Source organism: Plectrocnemia conspersa, unplaced genomic scaffold (genome assembly GCF_051122295.1).
Source record: "Plectrocnemia conspersa isolate PC_06_02 unplaced genomic scaffold, ASM5112229v1 ptg000006l, whole genome shotgun sequence".
Lineage (NCBI taxonomy): Eukaryota > Metazoa > Arthropoda > Insecta > Trichoptera > Polycentropodidae > Plectrocnemia > Plectrocnemia conspersa.
In genome coordinates this window covers 21,472,501-21,500,157 of record NW_028277170.1, presented here as the reverse complement: position 1 = coordinate 21,500,157, position 27,657 = coordinate 21,472,501, and the positions used below count along the sequence as shown (strand labels likewise).

Here is a 27,657-nt window from a genome sequence, read left to right as displayed (position 1 = left end):
AACTCCATTGCATTTCGGCATTTTGCATCTGTTCTTCTTAGTCAATATGGGCCAGTGTCTACAACTTCATGCTTTGCTTATTTAATGCAACTATTACAAAAAATATGAATAAAAAATAAATAAACAATGGTAGACTAACCTTTTTAGAGTATATAGACTAACTTTATTTTGTTTTATATCATTAGTACCAATGAAAACAAGTGTTGAAATTCGCAAAAATGTGGCACATTAGCACACAACGATTTTTTTTTTAAAACGGCATTATCACGCATACAGAGACATCAATCGGAATAATTTGAAAACACAATGGCTCGGCGTTTGTTACACACATGTAACATTTGCAATAGAGTTCCTTTATTGAACGTAGACTTTGTTGCAGATTTGCAACACCATGCATTTAAGGGTTAAAAACCCGTCTAACTAAAATCATTTTGAAGCAATATAAGCGTTTTTTTATGTAAGCTAATAATATGAACGAATAATACATCATTTATTTTTTATATATTTATAATATTTTCAACAAAAATATGACAATAATAACGTGATATTTTTGAAATGAATTTAGTATCATAAGTATCAATACTTCGCCAAAATATTTTTGATATCATGAGGAGATTTTCGTTTTTTTCAATTACATATATATATATTTTAAAAAAAATATTCAAGTGTTTTTTTCGCGTTCATCTTGTTTTTTGAATGAGTCTCTATATTTCGCCGAAAATTGTTCCAGCATCATCAGAAGTTTTCATATTTTTTAGAGTACACGCGCAGGAAAGGATTTTTATTCGCAATTTTTTTATTGGTTTTAATGTTAAATACACGTTAGTTTGAATATTATTACCCTCACTGCTCCGCAGATAGGAGCATACTGAAATTAATTTTATCGATCGTTTGTCGTATTGTTACAAATGTCGAATCGTTAAAAACGATATAGAGCACGTTATTGTGATATTATATTTTTTTTTAAAAATATTTTTCTGATGATGTTGGCACAATCTTCGGCGAAATATAAAGACTCATTCAAAAAACAAGATGAACGCGAAAAAATACGTAAATATTTCTTTTTAAATATATATAACATAAAATATAATATTACGACCACAGTGGCGCCGGCCTCTTGCAATTCGCTCTATGCGCTATAATCACATTTAGATAGCAAACATGTATGCTTAGGTAATTTTGATTAAATCCAAGGTCGAACCGAGGGAGTCCGGAATTTAACGGGACGCTGCGGTGCAGCCAGGTGTGAAGAAACCTCAAACGGTCTGCGGGCGCCCACGTTTGCTCGTCGGCCCGTTAAATATGCCAATTCGAAATATTTGCATAAAGTTAGCAGCGCAGTCGGCAAGTTTCGGCAAACGTACATATGTATATACATACATACACACATACACAAATTTCTGGCCGATTGCCGCTCACTCCGGGCACTCGGCTGGGGTCTGTGTGCCTAGTGGGTACCGATATGCAAATTTGCTCTTGGCTTTGTCGGCGGCGCGTCGACCCTAATGGCACTGTCCGGCCTTTGTGCCCGCCCGCACCTTATTAAAAATTACGCGTTTGTTCAAAGTTTTATGCAAATTTTGACAGGGACTCCTGTCAACGGTTGCGCGCTCCTGAATATTACATTCGAGGAACAAGCGGCGCTCCGAGACCAATCGGTGATTTAAAGCGGACAAGTTTTCCGCTTAGCGCGGCATGCCCATTAATATATTATGAAGAACAACAGTCAGAGCAAAAAATCTGACCTGTGACGTTATAGTCGGGTATGGCTTATGACAGGAGTCGGAAAAGTGCGAAAAGTATTTTTAATAAAATAAAAGTTAACATTTTGCAAGCTTTTAACGATTGAAGGAAATTATTTATAACGTCTGAATAATTTATCAGACACATTGCATTTTATTTGTGAATATAATCTTTAGAGTCAATTGAGTAAAAGATTTTTTATAATATTTATGAAAAAGGAAAAAAATTAAGAAAAGCAGTTCATAATACATCCGATTCTTTTTTGAAACGGACCAAATATTTTGTATTTTTCTGAGCAAATTTAAAGAGGGGGAAATTCCCTTACATGTACCCGATTCTCTTTTTGCACGGTCTCATAAACTCACAGTCTACATCATATTATTTAAAAATACAGCATATTAACAAGTTAACGAGTCTTGAAAGAACATTGTTTAGTGGCCGTAAATGAGTACTACGTCATGCGTTTTCTTTTATTTAAAAAATACTATGATACCGTCAAGTTTGCCTCTATATGATAATAAGAGATGGTAGAGTACGCTCGGGATAAGGATTCCGGTTTGTTATTGTGTGCGTGAACTGTGTGGCTCAAAACAATTTCGCTCAGAATATTTAATTTTTTTATTTTAAAAGAAAATATATGTTTATTTAAAATGCATACATCTGAGCTAAGTTGGAAATTTCAATGGACAATTAAAAATATATTATATAATCGAAGAAACCAGACATTGATGCAATTAATTAAATATTTGCAAAATTCAAAATCTTTCATTAGTCAAAAAAATAATGAAGTCTTTAGCTATTCTTCAAAAGCAAAAAGATATAAAATAGAGAAAGAAATTATTCGCAGATTGTGTAATGGCTCGACGACTCTATTAAATAATTAAAATCCATTGAATTAATTAAAAAAATATCATTGGCGCAACGATTAGAATAATAACTTTTTTAAGCCTTACAGAGAATAGTGTAAAAAAACCAACAACATACGGATTAATGGAAAAATAATTAAAATATTTTATTCCACGGGTAAGAGAACGAATAACTTACAGTGTATATTTGAAGCCTTGATATCAATTAACCCAGATATGCCCAAGAAATTTTGTTCTCTTAAAATTGCATTTATACATTAAAAACAGTGGCACGAGTTTAGTGACCTACCCATGTGACAGTGGGCATATCTGGGTTAAACCAATATCAACACAAACTTATTTAAAATAAATCACTAGAGGAGATCGAACTTCTGTGCCACACTGCACTTTAATGACGAATACCAGCGTTGACGAATCAGCGACTGTCCTTAAAAGAGAAAGCGATACAACGAAGTACAAGCTACATCGCTTCTCCCTCTCATATACATGTACACGCACACAATAACAAAACGGCATCCTTATCCCGAGCGTACTCTAACATCAAATAAAAAATGTTTTACTTAAAATTATCGTAAAAATAGTCGTCTTATCCCATTGCGACGCAATGCAATGAGACGTCGCGTTTTTGGGGCCCGTGAATTTTTTTTATGAAATATATGAACCATAATTATTAATTTCATATATAAAAATAATATTTTATGTTACACTTCTTAAACAGAAATAAATTTCAGGGTTAAACTGTCTAGCTAGGTAAACATTAAACCAAACCAATCAACATAAATCGAAACATCCCCGTTTATTGTACATCAATTAATTTTTTCAACCTAAAATTCTGTATGTTACTGCAAAATTATAAAGTATAATCGATAAATTAGATAGCACAGTAATCAAAGAACCTTTAAAAAATATAATTTTTACCGGGTGTTTGCTATTTTGAAATTTTCTAACCACTTGGAAAACCGCAATGATTAAGTATCACAGAGGTAAAATAAATTATCGCCGTATTAGTTTATTGTAGAATAATTTTTAAGAAATAAAATATTATTGTACTTAAAAGAATCTCTGATGAATTAAATCATGAACGAATAAATATGTATTTTTCATACCTAATATTTTGTGTAAATTGAAAATGGTTGCAATAGTTACAAACCAGCTAATTATAATTTAATAATATGCATGTTTAAATGCTGCTATAAATTTTTGTATTAACGATTTATAAAAAATATCCGTTTATAATTTAATATAATTTGCACTCACCAAATTTTTCGGCGTCCTTTTCTGCTTACAACTGTCACTGACACATTTATTTTATTCACTACACTTATGCACCACACTATATCACTTATTTTTATTATTTACACTTTTTTATTAATTTCAATATTTTTTGCTACGTATAAAAGCATTCGTCAATATAAAGAGGAATTTCACAATTTCTGCACATGTATGCTATATCTTTCATTATTCCATGTGCAGAACAAACACGATATTTTCTTCTCACGTATTTCTCGACACTTTTTATAATTATTGGCTGATCGTTTTTCAGCTCATCCGAAAGCCTTCCCGATGGATCGATAGCACAGGCACGGCAAGATGTGGTGCAAACCGATGAAATGTCTTTCTGCATCCATCTTTTAGCCTTACTCAAAAGAAAATCTTTGAACTTAACTTTGCTGTTACGATTAAAATTTTGACCGACACCGAATAAAACAATGCGTATTGAAATATAAAAATAACAACCGTTTTTGTTTATTCAATTGTTTTTCAAAATATTAGGTAACTATGTAGGTATTGATCGTTGCTATCAACACCTCGATTGTTGTCCATTATACATTGAAGCTTATATATTGTATGGCCGGTCGTTCTGATTTATATTCCCGTGTCCATCATCTGGCTGTTATGATGTATTTATAGAATTTATTCTGAAATCTCTTTTTTTATTTGTATTCCAAATTTGGATAAGCGCTTTAGCTTTTCTGCCATGTTTCATCTATAGGGGCTTAAATTTTATATTTTTGAGATTCTGGCAGACCCCTATTTTTATGGATTGTTCCACAAAGTTCTGTTTTCCGTAAAAATTAATATTATGGGAGTAAAACGCTATTTTAAAAATTGTATAAACATGATTGAATTTGCCTAAAAAGTAATCGACAATTTGCTTAACTTTCGCCAGATTATCTGTACTATTTTAAATTGTTGCATTTTTACCAAAATGTTAAAATTTGAATAAATTTATTTCTTGACATAGTTTTTCGAAATATCGGCGTCTCGATTGTGAGGTTTTCTTAACTTATGAGTTATACCCATTATAATAAGTAAACTAAACCACTTTTTCAATTCACTTACTGTCACATCGTTCCATTGTGCCATTTTTTTCTGTATTTTTGTATTTGTGAAATGTTTGCCGAATATATAAATTTGTTTCCGAAACTATTATCTCGAACAAATCATCGTCAATAAATAAATTGGCCACTTCTTCGATGCTTTCACTATTATTGAAAAAAACTTGTTCCTCTGGAATACCTTCACTTGTTGGAGCAAATTCACTCTAGTCTTCTGGAATAATATCACTATCACATTCACCATTACTGAATAAAAGTAAATTCATCACACGCGGTTTATGTTCACTTATACTTGAATTAGATTAACTTTCGCACATATATTCATAATCACTAGAAGCGTCTTAAAATTTTCACAAAAAGGTTTCACCTCTTTCGTCTATTTTGAGGTGATTGAAAATATTTTTTTTTTGATTAAAATCACAATCACAAAAGATTACTAAGAGAAGAGCAATTTTCGCGATACGTTTCGGTCGATAGTTCAGAAGACACTAAATATACTGCTTTATCTGAATAATAAAATATTTTTAAATTTATTAATAAAGTTTTTTATTTAACAGGCACAAATTATTTTTATTCCTTTTGCGGTATTTACTTTTGTTAAACGGATGGTAATGGATGAAAATTAGAAACAGATTGAAAAAAAAATCTTTTCACTTCGATCGTCGGATTTGGCACAACCGAGCCGTCTTCTTGCTGATTTTGCAACATTCATCATTTGTAAGAAATGTGATTATAATAATTTTATTATTTTTGGCGATGCAAATCGAACAATATTATATTAACTAAAAAAATATTTCAACGTAAAATATTATATTTATAAATTTTCTAACCATTTAAGCTGCTTCTTTATGTTTTATAATACTATATAGTAAACTTTAAATGCTATTTTTTGTAGATTATTGTAATTAAGTAATACATAATAATATGTTTAATATTTAATTAATTTTATATACTTAAAAATCTTAATCACTAACACATAACACTTTAAAAAAATAATTCTGCCTCGACTCGTTCTCGATTTTTTTATTTTTTGCAGATTATATATTATACAATGTTATAAATAGCGTAAATTTAATAAAAAATAATAATAAAAAACACACACATTTATAAATCATCTTGTACTAATTTTTAAAAACTTTTTTAAGAGAGCCTCGGGCCTGCGTTTTTTTAGTGCCGGTCCTGTTTATGATCGTATAATTGTCAGTTGGCGTACGCTTTGGGGTACGCGTACCCCACTTTGGAGACCACTGTCATAAAGGACAATAATAACAAAGTAAAACGCGTTCCTCATAACAAAGCCGAGCATCTTGGACGATTTTTCGCAGACGTTTACGCATAGAGAGAATCTCCACTTGCCCTCAAAAGTTAGTGATAGTTTCTCTAGCTAAAACGTTACTACAAAGATATTGTATTTTTTGACACTAAAGAAGTCCATCTCCATAGAGAATCTAAATAATATTTACAAAAGGAGTCCGCAACAGATCGAATGTGTTGAAAAAAATATACCTATATAATAAAACTTGAATTTGTAACTGCCGTTTTATGTCAAAAAAATAACGTGAACAGCAGAGGGCTCAGGTTGGACCATTTAAGAACAAGAAATATTTTTTCGATAATCTAAGCTAAAATAACTTGATATAAATAATACTTTAATACGATCGGCTTAAAAGGCTTTCAAGGGCTAATTTAAACATATTGATAATTTCTAATTTAAACGATAAATTCGAACTTTTATGAAAAGAAAATAGCAACGCGTTTAGACAAAAGGCTTATTAATAATAAAAAAATTCAATATTACAAATTCGATACTATCAGCTTAAAAAGCTATTAGGGACTATATAATTTCTAATTTAAACGATAAATTCGAACTTTTATAAAAAGGAAATAACAACGCGTTTTAACAAAAGGCTTATTAATAATAAAAAATATATTCATTACCACTAATGCGTATCTTACAATTGTATTAACCTACATTACCGGAAAAACTATCCTTAGCCGCCATAGATGACAAATTGTCTACGATCACTAAAATAAATAATATTTTCATTCGATTGGTTTTAAAGACTTTAAAGGACTCAATAATTTTTAATTTAAACGATAAATTCGAACTTTAATGAAAAGGAAATAGCAACACGTTCCGACAAAAGGTTAATTAATAATAAAAAAAATATTCATTACCATAAATACGTACCTTACAATTGTGCTTACCAGAAAAACTACCCTTTATGCGTTTAACCAGCGTTAAAAAATAATCTATTTTTTGCTTTAACGATCTATAAAATCGTTTCACCTTGCAGTTTTACATATTTGATGCGTGAAAAATTAAGCGATGCAATTGGTCTACCAACATCCGCATATGTGATTCTCAGAGACGTCTCAAAACCGATTTGAAACCACAGACAACTAGACCGAGATCGAAAACAATTAACAACAAAAAATATGAGAGAGCAGATTATCCAGAGGACATACCAGAATTCATATAACACTATTTATCTGTAGTAGATTGTAATTAATATCAATAAAATGTTACCAGGTTTTTCAAGCGTCTATTTTATCTGCAAACTTTGTGGCTCAAAAATCCGTAAACTTACCTACATAAAAATATTGTTATAAATAATTTAGGGCTTCAATACAATATTTATAAATTCTAAAGTGATTTTAATTTGTTAACTGAAAGATTTTTGCATTGTTTTTACAAGGTAAAAAGAAAGTAATATATTATGAACTTCTGAAATCTGGAAGTTAATAACAATAGCTTTGCTTTATTGTGAAAAAATAAATTAATTAAAAATGTCCTTTTAAAGGACCGACATAAATTATTTAACGCGATTTAATTAATTTGAAGCAAAATCATAAGAAAAATAAAAATTATTTCAACTACCACATTATGCAGACTTTTCCTTAATTTTTATAAGTTGAAAATCAATATTAAATTTCAAGATCATTTGATTTAGTATGTTGCATTAAAGTTTTTATGCAGCTATTATAACGACTGAATAAAAAAATCATTTATAAGTTTAAACTTTTTATATTTAATAACATAAAAAACATATTTAATACTAAGTGAGTTTATGACATTTTAATGACTGCATAACTTCGCCCATTAATCCCTACTTTAAAATCCACCCATTTTTTATTCTTCCACTGGAATCGCCCCCATGTATAATTTTCTATTCAAACAATCGCTTTATTTGTTCTTTAATTATTTTTTCCGACTTCTCAGACAGTCACCCTATGCAATTATAACACAATAATACGCGATAAGAAAAAAACAGCCAAGCAATAAACGACGAGAGTTATAAACACACCTTAATTGAAGCAATCTTGCAAATGTTCTTATAGGTACCAAAAACGGAATGCGTTCGCAAAAGAGAAGAGACTCCCCGTATAATATTTCAGAACAATAAAAATCTCATTTTATCCCCTAATTTTTTTAGGGTGCCTAAGGGTAACACAGGCGGAGAAATTTCTCCGGATTGGCGAGAAAACAGTGAGAAAAGTTAAATTAGAAGAAAGCGTGATAAAAAGAAGAGACAAATTAATTCACGTTTTATTGCCAAAATTACCAAATTATTTTATAACAAGAACCATAACCGATAAAAAATTAAAAAATGTTGTATATAAAAAAATATCTTCTGTATTAATTTATTAATTACATTTTTTATTTAAAGAAACAATTTTGCTGATTATTATATAATATATCAGAGAAAAATTAAGTTTTTCTTTTTATTTTAACTAATGCTTTTCTGATCTCTTTTGAATGTTCTACTAACGTAAATTAATATATTTAAACAATTTTCTGTAATTTATGTTCGTAGACATAAATAAGAGCAATTTAATATTTTTTAAATAAATACAGGCTTGGCTATAATAATGGGGCACCCCAATAAATATGTTATATCTTAAAAAACTGTGAAAATATAAATAAAAAACCGACTAAGGTTGTTATTTTACCTTCTTTCCAAGCCTTCCAAATATTCTTATTGTGTCTATGCACTACTAAATCGGACCGGTTTATTTTCTCAACTAGAACATCTGATTTTCATTTACACAACTAGAACATCATCTTTTCTGATCTCACACATTCAGGACTATTCTTGATATCGTAATTTTCCGTTCAATGTTTTTTAAACTATCTTTACCATTTACGGTTATCTAATGAATCACTGCCACTTCACAAATATTTTTAGTGACAGTAGTTGCCGAATTAAAAAAATAAAGGCTTGGTCATAATAATGTGGCATATCAATAAATCTTAAAAAATCGTGAAAATATAAATAAAAAACTGTTTATTTTTGCAGCTTAATTTTGGGTTTGCAATTGTAATGGGCAATTTTTTTTTTAATTTTATCATTAATTATCTATAGGGTTTAGGTCCGGTAACTGTGTAGACCCTCCTAAAAGCATCAAACTCTTTGATGCAAACTAACCCTTGCCTTTAATGAAGTATTGCATGGAGCGTTTCCTTACTAGAATAATATGGTAGCGTGGTTTGCGCTTATAAATATTTACCTCTACGATTCAATTAAAATGGATTCTAACATAGAAATATAAACGCCACTATTAAAACTACCCTTGCATGTGTACAAGCTTTCTACCTCTGCTGCTCCCATGCAACCCCAGAAGATAACGCTTCCGCCACTATATTATACTTTGGGTATTATGCAATCAGTAAGATATTATTTTCTGATGTTAAAAGATGTTAAAAAAGTATGATTATTTAAAAAAATTATTGCTCTTAATTATTTTCAATAAATTAGGTTTTTAATATATAATATTTTTTTATATTAACCAATTTGAATCTCGTTGTTTTTGGCCCCACTGTATTTATTTCTGAAAGCAACATTATAAAATATGTGACACTTGGTAAAAGAAGAGACACGGTAAGAGACGCAGAATTTTTACATTGAGGAGCTTGCTGCCTCGATGTTGATGTGGCATTTTGTTGACGATGTTAACGTGGCTTTTTAAGGCATAAACGTTTAAGAAGCAAGTATTCAACGGTCAATTATAGTAAAAAAATCGGGATTACCTAATATATTATATGTCAATATCGATCAAAATTAAATGAAATTTAATGTCTAATGTATATGTATCACACATGTAAATATATATATATATACGTTTACGTATATGGCTATGTATTAGGGTTTTTTATATAAATGTGCGGAATATTTGTGTTCACGTGTGTAATACTCGTGTTCGTTATTTTCCGGTCATTAATTGCCCATAAAACTATATTCCAAAATTTTTTTTTTATTTTTAAGAAAAAAACTTTTAATATCATATGATGATATTAGAGTGTCCAAATTTATAGAAAATGTTATACCAACTGTCCATTATAAAAATGTTATCTTCTAAGCTTAAAAAATATGCTACCATAGTGTTTTTTTTATATTTTTTAACGCCTTTCAATTAGTTGTTAGTTCCCAAGTCATCGCAGATTGAAATACATGCTTTGAGTTACATCAAAAATTAATCCGACAAGGGGTCTAAGCATCAAATTTGCCAAAAAGCGCACCTCTTCAAGATTAAATAAAATAAAATAAAAACACGCGCACAAGAGGCGAGCCCCGAAAAAAATGTATAGCCAGTGGAGGAGCACCTGTAAAAGAAGACGAAGAAAAAATTGCAAGAAAGCAGGAAAAAAGAAAGGAAAGCGAGTGGAAATAATAGGGGTCCAGGCCCTTTCGGCGAACGGCCGCGGCGCTTTGGCCATAAAACGGCAAATGGCTGGCTAGAGGATACTGCGAATGGCCGAAAGCCCAAAAGGGCCGCCCACGGCCCTGCGCAAAGCGAAACGATTGCACATCTACTACATACACACTGTATATGTGAGAATATATGATGCTTATATTTATACATATGTACATTTATACACTAGCCGTAACATACGCTATCTGCATCAAACGATTTAATTATTATCAATACATTTTCGGCAGTCGTAGTCCTTTGCAAAAAAAATCTAACCCTGAAATTTCGCATAATTTTCAATAATTATGAATCCCGAGATCAGTAAGTATAATCTTGAAAGTATAGAGAATATGTTTTTATTGGGTGTAGATAAAAAAATCAACATAAAAACTCCGCAAATAAATTAATAATAAAATGAATCAGTGACTACCTTTTTATCCAAAGTAGATCACTTGCGCTAATACTCGTATAAAAGCGAGATGTTTAGCCATTTGGTTTACTACATTAAAAGATCAAGAGATGCTCTGCTAACTTAAGGATTACAGTCTCTCCTTTCTTATGAAACGTATATAAGAAACTGCGTGGCAATTAATTTAACAAGTGTAGATTCTGAACATTGCTCAGGTAGCAAAATGTATTCAAGATTAAATTAAAAAATCCTTGATGCTTTGATTGTACTTCTGGTATATTAATAACATAAAAAAGTATCGATAAGAATAATATAAGGATTTAAATCTCAAAATAAGCTAAATGTCATTAAAATTCATTTAAAAAACTGCTAATATTCATCCAAATATCTTACTATTCCAATTAGTTATCACGTTGTCATTTAGTAAAATATTTGTAAAAATAATCCTTATGCGTTTAAAAAATCTTTGCTTAAAAAAAAATAACGAATAGTTCAACTTGCGCAAAAATAACTTAATATAACGAATCATGTTGGATATAGAAAAGGCTTTCGACACAGTATGTTATGATAGTTTTATTTATAAATTATACAAATACCCCTAACTATCCACTACGCTTAATACGCTCATACCTGGAAGGTAGAAGCTATATTGTTTCACTAAATAATAAATGCGATGGAGCTCCACAGGGAAGATTGCTCGGGCCGTTTTTCTTAATATATACAGTACCACAAAAAAAAATACGCATTATTCTATCATATGTATAATGACGATACAGCTATCTTAACAAATGCTTACGGTCTTAAACTAATTTAAAATAATTTTCAAGAATTAAATAAATATTTTGAGAGGTGTAAAATTAAAATAAACAGAAATAAAACTGTTCCACCACTTCTCGGTAATAACGTTAAATACTTGAGCAAACACCTGGACTATAAGCTAAAATTTAATAAAAAATATTTTGCAACTTCGCTCTAAAATGCTTGCCGCCATTGTGAACTATAAAAATCAAAATTTTAATCTATAAAAAAATACTTAGACCCATTTCAAAATATGCATAGCACTAGTAATACTATTTTATATAAAATAAAATTTTGCAATAAAAAATAATTATAATACACCTTTTAATATTTATTTCAATTTCATATACTTAGAGACAAAAAAATGATTAACTACTATAAATTTATATGTAAGCACAAAATACCAAAGCACATGTTGCTTTAGAAGAAGAAAACAAATAGTATTTTATTTCTTTTCCTTAAATTATAACTACCAAGGTATCTTATATTTTTATTTATTTTATTAAATCGTAGTCAATCACAAATTGTAAACATGAAAATGATTATAAACCACTAATATAATAGTAAGATAATAAAATTATTTTTAATATTGAAATAAATATACATATCAAAAAATAAGTATCTTACATAAATTTTATATTTTATTCACAGAAATACGATTTTTTTTGCACTAATTTAATTAATTAAAACAATTGTAAATATTTAACCTAGGCAGTCGAAATAACAACCAATGGCGTCTCAAAAACAACCAATTTATATTTTATTTCTTATATTTTTATTACCAATATCGTAAGCATATTAAAAATATTTTTAGATTTAAATTGCCGCATGTATGTATGTCGTTTATAAAGATCAAAAAAATCAGAGGACCAAGATTGGATCCTTGTAGTATTCCAAATGAACAAGGTATAACTCATTGGAGCGACAAATATCATTGCTCACCTACTGACGGCGCAAAAATTTTTTTTAAATATAAATTAATAATAATAAATATGAATTATGTTAATATACACACGGTTGAATAATTAATACTGGAAAATACACTATCATCGATATTTGTAATTATCGCACGTAACGAAATCGAAAGCTTTACTAATTAATTATGTATGTGAATCAACTCTCCTCTATTCGAACTTTTAACTCGATATGCATAAATAACTTGCTACATCCAGATTTTGCTTTTCATAATGGATTTTATACTAGCATACCACAGATATTTCATCTAGAAACAATATCTAATTTGCATCAAACCCTTTGCGTGTTTCTAATGCACATTTGAAGGAATAAATTTTAAACACGTCCATGACTTTTTTATGTTTTTAAAATGATCACTAACAACTAAGTTAATCAAAGCTGAATCGTGTGAAATAAACAAGATGCTCAAAATATATTACTTCCGTTTTTAATAATGAAAGAACGTTGGTATGGGGACATCAATATCGTAATGAAAAACACTTTTTTATGTATAATAATCGTAATTAATCGCTTTGTTATTTAGAGAATAAATAATAAGCAATACAGACAATTGCTGTATTGATATTTTTTTAATGTAAAGTACTAGATTCAACTTACCACAATTAATTAAATCAATATTTTAAAAACGCTGTCATTAAGCATAAAAAAATAAATAAATTTTAAGCATCTTTAATAAAATATACTTTTCTGTAAAAATCCCCAATGACAGGTTGCGATCGAAATTTATTTCCCTAACAAAAAAAATAGCTATTCGAACTTGTGCAGTGATTTTAGACTTATCGAGATTTTTAAGTATTTGCTCGCGTATCATCTCAAGGATCTAAGTTTTATAAAATAAAATCTGGGATTAAACCGAAAGAACTCCAATACAGGGATGTATTTTTCTCCAACTCTTTTTAATATACACTGCAAAACTCTCCATGGACAAAAAGGAACAAAAATCGATAGGTGGACAACTAATATTCGTAAAGCTGATGACACGGCAATATTTACTGAGAACGTTGACGACCTTTAAAGATTCCTGGATGGTGTAAATAAAGAATGTATAAAAAGGGCCTACGAATAAACATCGATACAACAAAATGTATGGTTTTAAGCAAGCTCCCCGTGGGCCCAGTGAGCTTAACATTAGGCGGAGATAGAATTAAGAGGGTAAAGCATTTCAAAGATCTGGGTAGTTTTGTAAGTGACGAAATGGACCCCGACGAAGAGATTAAAGCCCGCATCGAAATTACTAAGAGCCAGTATTTTTAATTTTAAACTGATCAATGATTGACAGAAACAAGCCTTTACATCTTCAAACAAAAATAAAACTTCTTATATGGACTATGGACTTTAAAAAATAATTAATAAAATTATTATAATCAATAGACTAGAAGCGTTTGAAATGTAGATGTTTGATATATACTTATATTTCCATGGACTAAGAAAATCTTCAAATACCTAATTCTTCGAGAACTTCTATAAAGATGTGATTCAAGGGTAGAAGATAGAGCTATTTTACATCTTAATATAAAGAAAATTAACGGTGGAGATTTTTAAAAAAATGTATTAAAAATAAAATAAAATATTTCAATATAGAAAGGTTTTCATTATACATTCTAAAACCATATTCAAAGAAGCAGATCGAGTTGAGAGACAATTAAAATTATAAAACATATTCGGAAGAAGGAAGATGTCTTTGTTGCAAAACATATGCCTGTGAATTGGGATTACAGCCGAAAAAGTGTTATTAATTCAAGTATCATTCTTACCAAGGTGTTTTTGACATAAAAACAATTAATTAATAAAAGTGCGAATTATAAAACTCTATGAAAAAAAGTGTAAATAAAAATAAAAATCTCCTGATGATGCCAAAAATATTTTTTCGAAATATATCGAGACTGAAACTCCAAGGAAAAACGCGATCTATAATAAGTCACGTAGTTATTTTATATTTTTTTAATATATTTAAATATATACACATAATTAATTAATTTATAAATATCTATTTTATAATATGATATTATTATACTATATTATGTAATGTGACAATTTTGGCTTTAAAGCAGCGGTTTCCAACTCCCTGCCTTTTATTTTCAATAGATATAATTATATAGACACGCTTTAAAAAATAAAAAAATATTACAACAAAAAACTGAAATCTACTATGAACAGAATAATAACATATACATAAGTGTATATTTATTTTTATATTGAATTCTTATTAATCATTTAACCTACTACAATTTTTTAAACCATGTTCAATAAAAAGATTTGCTTGCTTTGACTGTGGCCCAGAAATCCTTTGAAAGTGAAAACATATACAACTCATTCTTTTGTAAATTTGATTCCTATAACTTCAGTTTTTTAATTTTAATGAAGTTGCTATTTATTCTTTGAGTGCAAACACCCTTTGAATCACTTTTGCACGAAATCACAATAATACAAAAGTGAGGTTTAACTAGTTTCCATATCAACACACAGCTTTGCAAACAGCCTAGCTCTCAAAAGATTTTCATAATTTTTGTAAAAATCTTTTTTGGCACTAAAGCATACAGTTCGTATAATTTTAATATAGGAATTAAATGTTTGTATAAAAATGTAGGAAAAATAAAAATAAACATTCATTCACCGAGTATTTACTGTTAAGTTACTATATGAAGTATTATTTATTTGTAGATATTATAGTATGAAAATTATTTTTTTATTAAAAAGTTTTGCCTACTCCTAGGTTGGAAACCGCTGTTTTTTTGGGTATATTTTATAGGTCGCCATATTACACCATCGATATATATTTAAAAAAAAAGTTACAATATGTTTTGTTTGTGCTAGAAATTTCCCAGCCTGTATGTAGTGCACGGGCGTATTAATAGTTTGCGGCATTTAAAAGGTTAAAAATACTTATTTTTTATTTTTAATAAATTTTATATAAAATTAAAGAATTGTTTAGCCAAATTTTGTTTTATTACATTTTTTGTATGTAGTATAATTTTTTTTTTTAATTTAAAAAACTTGAAATTCAAAAACCGTTTTTTCAAGTCTTGGTCATCAACCAGAAAAAGAAAAGTTTACCGAAATCTGATTTATTGCTATTTGCTACTTGGTCAAAATTATCGGATCGTTGAATAAAAATTCAGATAAATTTTTAATGGACTGTTTGTTATTTTCTTCAGCAGAAAATATTTTTTTTTATTATGCATTGATATTTAGATCGGCAACCAGAGGGTTAAACTACACTGAGATTAAGTAATTTTAGCAACTCTTAAATCTTATTAGCTATTTTATGTCGGTTGAAGATTAATGTCATATGCACATATTTTATATTATTTTTGCTCATCTTGTTAAATATACATCATGATACAGTGTATCTATTAGTAGAATAATATTTACGTTAAAAGCTGGCGTACCATTTTCCCGCTGCCTTCTTGCATCTCAGTCGCAATTGAATGAATTCCAGTTTTACGGGCGTATGCGGGTGGAGTAGTACCTAGTACATAGGTACTACCCAATGCTGGAGAGCAACAATTTCCCGTTAATATAGAGCGTGGCGGGGGGCCATAACTCGGGGGGCGCAGCCTCATTGTTATTCTCCGCACGGCTGCCGCGGTGTTCATAAAAGAAAATAATAATCATAAAAAATCCACTGAACGGAAACATATGTGTACGGTAAACATTGAGGGCCTCCGCCCCCAACCCTAGTTACGCCCCCACCTCCACACATACACAGATAAGTAACAAAACGGCTCTTTCACTCGGGCCCCGCGAAAGGGGCCAACGTAACAATGGACCAAGTATCGTGTTGACTCTGAGTACTCCGAATAGAAAAGCGTTATTAATTGATAACGATATTCAAATACACGTATGCATATTATATATCACGTACATTATTATTAACATCTATTAATCATCATATAAAAGAAACTAAAAAAAAAACGATACTTAGATTATAAAAAAATAAAACAAACACTAGATTGAAATGATTGAAACTTGAAATAGTCACGTGGTATATTTCGATTCTAGATTCGATATGATTATGGCAGTGTTAAAAAATAGTAGAAAGGTGTTTTATATATTATTATATTACTTAAACTAGTGTTACTCATTGACAAAACATAAGGACCAAGCACTAAACTTTTCTTAAATAAATTTTAAAATTTTACATCGTGACTGGCAGAATTCTACTCCTATTTTTTTCAACAACAGTAAAAATTTAAATATACAGTGACAATATAAACCTTTTTAGCCATTGGATGTAATACATCATATAGGAAGAAAACGCTGTTGATTTATTTTTAATATGTTACTAGACTACGCTTGGGATAAGAATTCCGGTTTGTTATTGTGTGCGTGAACTGCGTGGCTCAAAAGAATTTCGCTCAGAATATTTAATTTTTTTATTTTAAATGAAAATATATGTTTATTTAACATACATACATCTGAGCTAAGTTAGAAATTTCAACGGACAATTAAAAATATATTATATAATCGAAGAAACCAGACATTGATGTCATTAATTAAATATTTGCAAAATTCAAAATCTTTCACTAGTCAAAAACATAATGAAGTCTTTAGCTATTCTTCAAAAACAAAAAGGTATAAAATGGGGAAATGAATTATTCGCAGATTGTTTTATGGCCCGACGACTCTATTAAATCATTAGAATCCATTGAATAAATTAAAAAAATATCATTGGCGCAACGATAAGAATAATAACTTTTTTAAGCCTTACAGAGAATAGTGTAAAAAAACCAACAACGTACGGATTAATGCAAAAATAATTAAAATATTTTAATCCACGGGTAAGAGAACGAATAAGTTACAGTATATATTTGAAGCCTTGATATCAATTAACCCAGATATGCCCAAGAAATTTCATTTATAAATAAAAAACAGTAGCACGAGTTTAGTGACCTACCCATGTGACAGTGGGCATATCTGGGTTAAACCAATATCAACACAAAATTATTTAAAATAAATCACTAGAGAAGATCGAACTTCTGTGCCACACTGCACTTTAATGACGAATACCAGCGTTGACGAATCAGCGACTGTCCTTAAAAGAGAAAGCGAGACAACGAAGTACACGCTACATCGCTTCTCCCTCTCATATACATGTACACGCACACAATAACAAACCGGCATCCTTATCCCGAGCGTACTCTACGTCACAATACCTCAATTACGTTTATATTTTTGCTTCAGATTGATATCACTAAGATGTAAAAATATTATCTAATCAGCTTCTATGAAAAGTCAGAAAGTTATGGACCACCCCTTGCGTATATATTACATGGTGTATATTTTTCGTTCGTCACGCGGCATCGTGGGGTGAAACCGCGGGGGTTAAGGGTAGCATGGCAATGTCGTGTCCGCGTTCGAGGATGCAAATCGGAATATGATCAGATTTGAAGGGTCATTTGAAGTGTCGTTATGCGGAAATAAACCGATTATTAGCGGCATGCCATGCCATTACACGCCTCGTTCAGTCCACAAATAAATCTCATAAATAGCGACCAGCAGCGATAATATCGCGTACACTGCTGATTTACAAAATGAATAAATCAACAACGGCATTAAATTAATATTATAAATCATTAGTAATGTGAACCGGTATAATTCTTAAGGTTTATCATGTATATGTTACATATTAAGCTAATAACTGGTTTATTTAATTATTGAATTACCAGCAGTTTCGAATTAATATTTCAGATATTGAGCTATTTAAAAGCTATGCGTTTAATGTAAATAACTTACATAGACAGTATTTTTTATTCTCTTTTAATTTAACCAATGATTGGAAATAAAAGACGCATCATAAATAATACACAATAACGGGGGAAAAAATATAAAGCAGCGATCGAACGACAATGCCTTTTGATTTTGTGTGTGTATTAAAAAATATTGTGTCAAGTTGTAACGTCATTATTAATTCGGATCAAAATATTTCATTATACTGAGATTAGTCTTCGTTACAATGAAAACAATAAATTTATATACGATGCGGTTATTATTTTTTCACACGAACTCTTTGGAAAAACAACGTGTCTGAAACATCGTGAGCCAATCGATTTTTACAAGGATGGACTAAGATTGTTGCGACAAAAAGAATAAACATTCTAATAGATTCAGGACCTCAATATTGCGATTGAAAGCTTGCGAAAATATTTTTTTAGCAATCTACGATCAATAAAATAAGCGATTATAAATCATAAAATCCATATATACGACGTCTACTTGAATTTCCATATCGAGAGATTTTGTCACTATTTTAGGACTAAACCCAGGCTGTTGTGATTGAAATTGATTGAAGGTGTATCAATGGATAATTATTTCAAACAATTTAGCAGGAGCAACACTGCGATTGTCATTAATAAATAAAGCAAGGGGCTCAGGTTGAACCCTTGAGGAACCCCCGAGGGGTGAAATATTCTTTTGACAGTCGGCCTCCATAGATTCAAACATGTCTACGATCGCTCAAATAGATCGATACAAAATATAATATAAATAATATTTATTTTTTAAGAGTGATCCTAGAATGCGCATTTTTCTTATATCATCTGACTCAAATATGTCTTTGAACATTTTAATTAAATCGTAAGAGTACAAGATTTACACAGCTTTAAGCTCTATACATATTTTGGCACTAAATTAATGTATTTCTCAAGATTCATGATTAAAATTGATTTGATTATATTAATTGCTAGAAAACTAACAAAAATAAAAACTGTAATATAATTTCCATATTTAAGTGAATAATGAACTTGAGTTCCTTTTGCATTAAATAAACGAGTTACTGAGCTGTTTTGTAAGCACAACGTAGATGCTAATGTGGCTTTATAAATTATGTTAACTAAGCTTTTTTACTAGCTATTTATCTTTACTCTGTGATATGAAAATGTAAATATAATATCAAGATAAAACCTAGGGCATATAAATTAAAAATTATTATAAAATTACAGAGGCATATCGAATATGGGACATAGACTATCGGAGAGAGATAGCATCGAATGAGCACAACCATAGAATAGTACAACACTTGACGTGCACATTAATTCAATGATTCGGAAAATCACTGTCACACACCGGCTGTGCCACGTCACGTCACACACTCAGTCACACGATATATGGATATAAAAGTCATAAAAAACTGGGCTTACGTGCTGCACACGTCACAAATTATCTATGAAGGTCGTAAAAATCGAAAAAAATCGTGCTGTTCAACGTATTAAATAGTATTTGAAATACAGACATTCTACATAAAGATGTAATGAAATTTAACAGGTAATATGATTATCTTAATATATAAATAATTTAAATATGTAGTTTATTTCCAATTACACGTACGACATCAGGTGTGAGTCAAATAGAACGAGGGCTAATTAAGAATTACAAATGATTATTCATATACTACTAATTAAATAAATATATAGGTACACATATAACGGTCTTAAAATATATTTTTCTCATCAGTATAATATACATATGGTATGTTTCTCAGATTACTCTATAAGTATACATTTATTTCCTCTATGTCTCAAGACATTGTCTATTGTAAAAAGTCATAAAAATTTTGAAAAAGATATCTGCGGCATAACCAAAAATTGCATTATCATGGTGAAAATTTGCTATTTATTTGCCATCATTTATTTCAGATTTCTCTTATTAAAACTACAAAATAATATGTCTAATTGACTGTACGATCTTTTGTTAAGGTTTCGTAGTACACACATCACTATACTACAAAAAAATTAACGTTTTTAAAAACAGGGTGTTTAGATTGAGACGATTATGATGTCGCAAATTTTAAGAAAAAATCTCTGATTTTATAAAATAATTTCGGCACATTTTAGCATAGTAAAATTTAAAAAAAAAAATGCTTATAAATGCATTTGTTTTTCAGCACTATGCTTATTATAGTGGGTGTTATCAGTGGTGTAGCGGGCCGCCCCGGGCGGCACTTGCTTGTGGGCTGCATATTTGCAATGGGATCGTCTAGTGTGGTACTTAACCCTAAATGCTATAGCTTAACAATAACCAATTAATTATTTAAAAAACCATGCAAAAAATGTATAGGGGGGCGGCAATTTTAAGTATCGCCCCGGGTACCACATATCCTAGCAACGCCACTGAGTGTTATCGATGAAAATACTACTTGGAGCTACTTTTTTACATATATTGGTAAAATTAAAACTTTACTTTGACAACTGAAAACGGCTCTGTGAAGAATGCAGTGCTTTATTTTTTACTGATGCTGAATTCCTGTATTGTGTCATGACATTGATTATAAATTTAAAGCAGTATTTGTAAAAAAAATATTTCACATAATTTTTTTAGAAATGAAGTTGCAAAATGACATGTTCCTCTTATATATTATTTTTGATAACAAATCAAAGTCTACCCGGGAATACATGGGGCTTGGTTATTTTGAGTCCTGGGAATACTTATTTTGAGTCCCAGGATTCGTAATAATTTTGAAAGAATGTAAATAAAATATATTCGTCCAATTTTTTTGGTATTTGGTATCCAGAAAACAATAACAATGTTTTCAGGAAGCAATAAATCATTTAGTCGCAAAAAGGTTTTGTCAAAAATATAATACTACAGAATTATGTCAAATTAGAGTTGAATATAGTAATTTGTAAAAGTTATTGAGCTATTTATAACGCTACAGAGATGCACAAAAAAGGGTTTAATCGATGTTGAATTAGAGATAATATGGAACGATGAAAATATTTATATTTTAAAGAAAATATTAGACGTATTATTGAAGCTTAAAGGAGAAGAGATATCAATATTTTACAAGCTGAATTTTTTTAATGAAAATTAAAATTAATATTTTTAACACAAATTTCAAATCAAATAATACATTGTATTTCAAAATTTGCACCAAAGGTGAATGTATATCATATGGAGAAACAATGATAAAGAGATTATATCCTTCAACTGTAATTACAAATGTAGATTCATATAATGATATTGATTGTTTGGCAAAGAGTCAGGAATTAAGCACAACGAAAAAATGTATGAGGAAATATTTTTAGTTTAAAAAAATAAATAAAAGCTTATGAATCAACAGGGGAGCGAACACCTATTTTACAAAAATTGTTCGTTTCCCTGTTGACCATTAAACCGACAACAGTTGAAACAGAGAGTTTTTTCAATTGCTGGACTGTTTTAATATGTGTATTTAATTCCAATCTTATATTTTTGGTAATATAATATATAATAGATTGATTGTAAATATGTACATACAAAATATTTCATTTAAATAAGATTTATTAAATCTCTATTTTTATTTTAAAATAATATTTTTTGTCAATACATGCTTAATTTATAATAACAATTTAATTGCAATAAAATAACAATGTTTATAAAAAACAAACATAAAATCTTTTATTTAAAAAAAAAAAAATTATCAACACATCACGAGACTCGGGATCCCGGGAATGATCCAGAGCTGCGATTCGCAGGAATAAAAATAGTCCGCAAAATATTATTCCAATTTAATGCATGTGATTCAGTAAAATACTTGTTACGAAACTAGCAATGCATTTAATTGAACAGAAACTATCCTTTGCACATTTGCTTTTATTTATTAAATTAATTTAATATTCTTTAAAAAATATATTTACTATAAAAAAATACTATTTTCAGTCAAAACTTTGTACAGCCTAAACATATTCTAATGAGCAATTTGATAAATCATATTTATTTTTACAATCTTGTATTAGTAACAGAATAAATTTATATATTTTTTTTTAGTTTGGAAACCACTGCATTTAACTGTGTGTTGCAATGCCAGTGTATTTTTAAAAGCTACATATTATTGCTTATACTCAATTATATTTGCATTGATTTAAAATATGTTTTTTTGCTTTCTTTCAAATATTAAAAACAATAAGGAAAAAATATAGTACTTGTTCACTTGACATACAAAATACTACAATGACGGATGCAAATATCAGCACATTTGTATGACAAAAAATTAAAAACTGTAATGATTCAAACAACAACAAAATGGCACATAAAAGTTTTTCAACTAAATTATAACAGTAGAGTAAAAAAATCAATGTTTTATAAATGTACATAAAAACATTATTTTAAAATGAAATTGACGATAGCTCAACAATAATATCGTAAAGACTAGTAAATTTAATATTATATATATTAACATCGTTACACGATTAATTATAATTAAATGCTCTCACTATATATATAGAAAATGTTCACAAAAGTTTGAAAGAAGAAATGCATTTCATTCGTTTTTCCCCAAAGGATATTAATTGGTCATAGGCTATTTATATTGCGATATTCGATATATTATTCATAACTTATTTTGTGTGTTTTTGCTGTCGAGCGCAAATATAAATATGGGTCAGTGTGCGATTCAGGCGGCAATTTCGTCACCTGTTCCAGGATCATCACTCAATTATTAAAGGTCCTCGGCCAATTTGACCATGGGCCGGTAAATAGTTATGTAGGCATCGAGTCAAACCGAGAGACGGAATAGGATAGAAAGCGAGAGGGCCTCCATCTTGACTCGGTCCCTACGATATCAATTATGCATTGATGGGCCCTCGATAACGCCGACACCGATTTCGACGAGGGGCCCCAGAAGAAACCCGCAACGGGCGACCATTTTGCATCGTTTTTTCTATGCGAATAACGCCGGAGCCGCAACGGGATATTGATTTTGATTGTGGCTTGTAGCTACAGAATCCGCAACGTCCACTTTCAAACCGCGTCACGAAATAAGATCCACGGACTTTTGACAAAACGGCTAAAGATCCAGCTGACCGTTGATCTACACCACATTACGGTCACAGACAATAAAATAAAAAATATTTTTTTTAAAAAAGGACTTTCAATAAATCGATTATATGAGATGTAACGGAAATTTTCATATTGTTCTTATACAAATTATTAAATATAGGTAAGCTAATTAAATCATATCCGATCGTACAATGATCGGGATAGTGATATGAAAAATACGCTGCGAAAACATAACAAAATGTTATACTTCTATGTATCTAAAAAAAAAAAAAAAAATTCTTAACGGTGCATTTTATACAAATAGAATTAAAAGTCAATAGAATTATATATACGTGATAAATGTGTTATCCATCCAGCATCAACAGATTTTTTTATTAACTACTAGATGATTACGAGCCTTATGTTATTGCTATGTGAAAAATAAAACGAATAAAGTTTTAAGATCAAACTGTCATAATCATTTTTGCATCGTTATGAACAGTATTATAATAATTTCTGAATAATTAAATCGCGCAAACTAGATACGTTTTTAATGAAATATGATTTTACACCATATAATTTTTTTGTCTAATTACGATTTTTTAATTTAAAGAATTCGACACTTGCGATGAGCTTTGCGATCGGATTGATTAGCTTATGTATATTTAATAAGCTGTGAAAGAACAATATGAAAATTTCCGCCACCCTTCAATTCTTCAATTTATCGCTCTATTAAATTATTTTTTGTGGCTGTAATATCGTGTGGATCAATGGTTAAGCTGACTTAAGCTTCAGTTAAATCTTGAATTCGTGGAATCCTTTCAAACGAGACATGCGTCCATTGAAAGCTCTTGCACGATTTCAGTTTCATTTGAAACTTACATATCGTATTTTTTTATAACTCTCACGATCATGTAAAGACATAATGTGGACATATTTTAAAAGAATGCTGATGATTAAATATTGATTTTGATTTATATTGGACAAATAAATCACAGTGAACTAAACGCACTTATGTATAATATATATTATTATACAATACAGTATATTTAATAAAATAAATAAATATAACGACTTATTTATGAATATTAGAAAAGCATTCACAATTAAAAGTTACTAATTTTTTTATTTTAAAAAATTTAAGAATCCAATTAAATGAATATATACTATTTTATATGCAATAAGTTTAATAAACACATATTTATGTATGATTTGAGGTATTTTTTTAAAGCATAAATATAATATTTATTTATTAAATTATTAGTTTAATAATATTATTATTTTTATTTAATCCCTTAAGTTCCGATTTTTATTTGTTTTGTAATGTAGCTACTTTTGTATTAAACCGACGCAAGTTTTGATTCTTATTTAGCTAATTTTTTAAATAAATTTTGTACACACGTCATAATATTTATTAATAATAAATATATTTTGTATAATAAAAAAAATACTTACATTAGAAAATCGCATGGCAATCTTCATAGTTCGCTTTCCGTCGCATAGTTGCAAACAATTAAATAACGCATTACATATTCGCAAGCAATTTATGATAACCGAAAAAATGATTTGAAAAAAAAATATTTGCTTATTTGCTTTATTATTATTATTAAAATTATTTATTTATGAAGTTACAACTAATATTTATATTATTAATTAAAAAAACTGTAGCTTTGCCGTCCGACGGCAAATAATCGATTAACGTATTTTTATATATATTTTAATAATCATAACATTAAAACAATAGTGTGCAGAAGTTCAAGCAAATGTATAATTATTATTTATATTATTTTAGTGTTACAGTTATAACATTTAAAATGATTAGTTACACCCTCTACTACGTGTGGCTACAGAAGCTCCACTTTTCAGTACAATATTATTATTATATTTGTTTATTTATTTTTATATATTGAACACATACTACTTAATAAAAATTATTTATATTATGTTTTATTATTAAATTAATTAATATTTTTATTTAGCATTATATTAAAATAACAGTGTAAATTTATTTTTTTAATTTTTAAATTATTACAGTAAACTTGTTTTAATACGTATCACTTTATAAAAAAAAATCAACAAACTGTACGTTAAAATTATTTTAGTTTGTTATCAAAATTCATAGAAAAAATATGTAAATATAATTTGTATTGTTTTATATTCATATAAAATGTATTGGTTATTATTATAGAAATGTAAATAAAAACAAAAAATAATAAATCAGTATTTATAAAATAATTTTAGTGAATTTTATTATTAGAACAGTCGTACCTAATGTTTAAATAATAAACAAATATATTTAAATATCGATATGCTTAGTTTTGCTCTTGATGTCACTGAAAAGTTAATCTGAAAATTATTATTTTCACACTAATGAAAAATCCGAATATTATCACAAAAATAATATGTACTTTTTGTTTTGTATTGGTTTTTAATACTCGAGTTAATTTAAAAATAAGGTAAGAGTAGCATTTTTGTTTTTTTAACCCATTGCGTGTCAATTGATCAAAAATATAGCGATGGATGACACGTGTACGTATGCGTCTCCTCTCTTGTCTTTCGTGTTTGTTATGTTATTGTAGTGAAAAATTTGTTGGTACTCACCGATGGATTGGGGACGCACCTCCTCGGATCTGGGGACCTGTACGTGGGGCTGTACCGTCCCGGGAAGCAGCCCGGGGGCCCCATCAGGCCTCCGCCCGCTTTCATCTTGTCCGGGGAGTACATGGCGCAGCTCCCCCAGGGGTCGTCCTCCAGCTTCAACACCTTGGACGGAGAGTGATACTGGCGGTCGAAAATTTTGACTTCTTCTATCTGACCTCCTGGGGAAAAATAAGACGCCGCTTGGGCGGCCGTCGTCGCTCTGCGTCGGAGCGTCGGAGCGAGAAAGAGCGCGCGCGTTACACTTGTTTTGGTCGTATCGGTCACTCTGATCTAACCCCCATAGTATCTATTGTAATTTAAACGATTGTTTTTTTGTTGTATGTTGTATGGTGTGTGTGCGTTTTAGAGCGGCGAGTGAGCACTAGCTGTCGCTCGTTCAGAGTGTTTAGAACTGGCGTAGAACAGTTTGAATGTGACGTCACAAGGATCCGCGGCGGCGCGGCACGCCTCCGCGAAATCATCCCCACCCTGATAAAGCACCCTTAAATCCAAAGAATCATATATGTGAAACAAAAATAAGCCTTATACCGATACAAATAGAGAGGAAATTTGCTCGTAGGATGATGTGATACATATGCCCTTTTGAATGGAAGCGGCTCTGGAAGCTACTCAGGATCAGAAGGTGTCAAGCGCCGTAGTACGCTACCCTTATCCGTTGATTTCGCTTCCGGGGCTCACAGTTAGGGGTTGGTCTGCTGGCACAATGCGGGTGAGCCGCGCATTGTGGCCGGTCGCTTTGTTTTTCCGTCTCTTTCCCGCACCGGCTACACCATTTGCTCGCACCCCCCACCACCCGACGAGCTACCCCCACCGCCGCCGCCAGCGTAATTAATCTCTATATAAAGTTTTCTTTAAAGTTTATTCCGTGTGCGCGTCGTTGTGCGCGAACATACAGATTCATTCCGTATTTTGTTATCTTATCAGCAGTCCTGCTGTCAAATATTTTTGTTAATACATAACCACATTTTATCAGCACGAATCACAAGTTAAAATTAGTGACCGGATTATTGCGCACACTAAAATGCCACACAGCAAAAATTATGAGCATATATGATTGTTTGATTATTAACTATATTTTTATTCTTTTGTAATATTACCTGCTTTATATTTTTAAGTGTCAAATTAGAAAATGTAAGTATCATATCAATGTAAATAAATAATATATTAGAACTAATATTTTTAAATTAAAATCATATTTAAATCAATGAAAATATCAAAAAAAAATTATATATAGTTAATTATTTTTATATATGTGTATACTAATAATCTATAATCAATTTTTGCTGTTTGAAATTTTCGCTTTGCGCTATTTTCGTTTGCGCAATATCACCGAACCGTTAAAATCTAATAAGTCAAGCTGAGTTCTGTTATGGGTTTCCGATTTATTGCGCAAACATAAATTGTTCACACACACACACACACACACACACACACACAC

At 29.9% G+C, this 27,657-nt stretch overlaps 1 protein-coding gene across 2 annotated transcripts in view; it reads right to left on the bottom strand.

Annotated features, from left to right (window-relative positions):
* The window catches only part of acj6 (abnormal chemosensory protein 6), a 140,714-nt gene extending 114,099 nt beyond the window's left edge, over positions 1-26,615 (bottom strand). Inside the window, exon 1 of one of the 2 annotated variants that reach the window (XM_088187588.1) lies at positions 26,160-26,615. In XM_088187588.1, the coding sequence (XP_088043714.1) occupies positions 26,160-26,282 (123 nt within the window). In that variant the 5' untranslated portion in view covers positions 26,283-26,615. The remainder of the gene's footprint in view (positions 1-26,159) is intronic. The other variant, XM_088187589.1, reaches the window with a different exon arrangement.
* Positions 26,616-27,657: the final 1,042 nt, after the last annotated feature.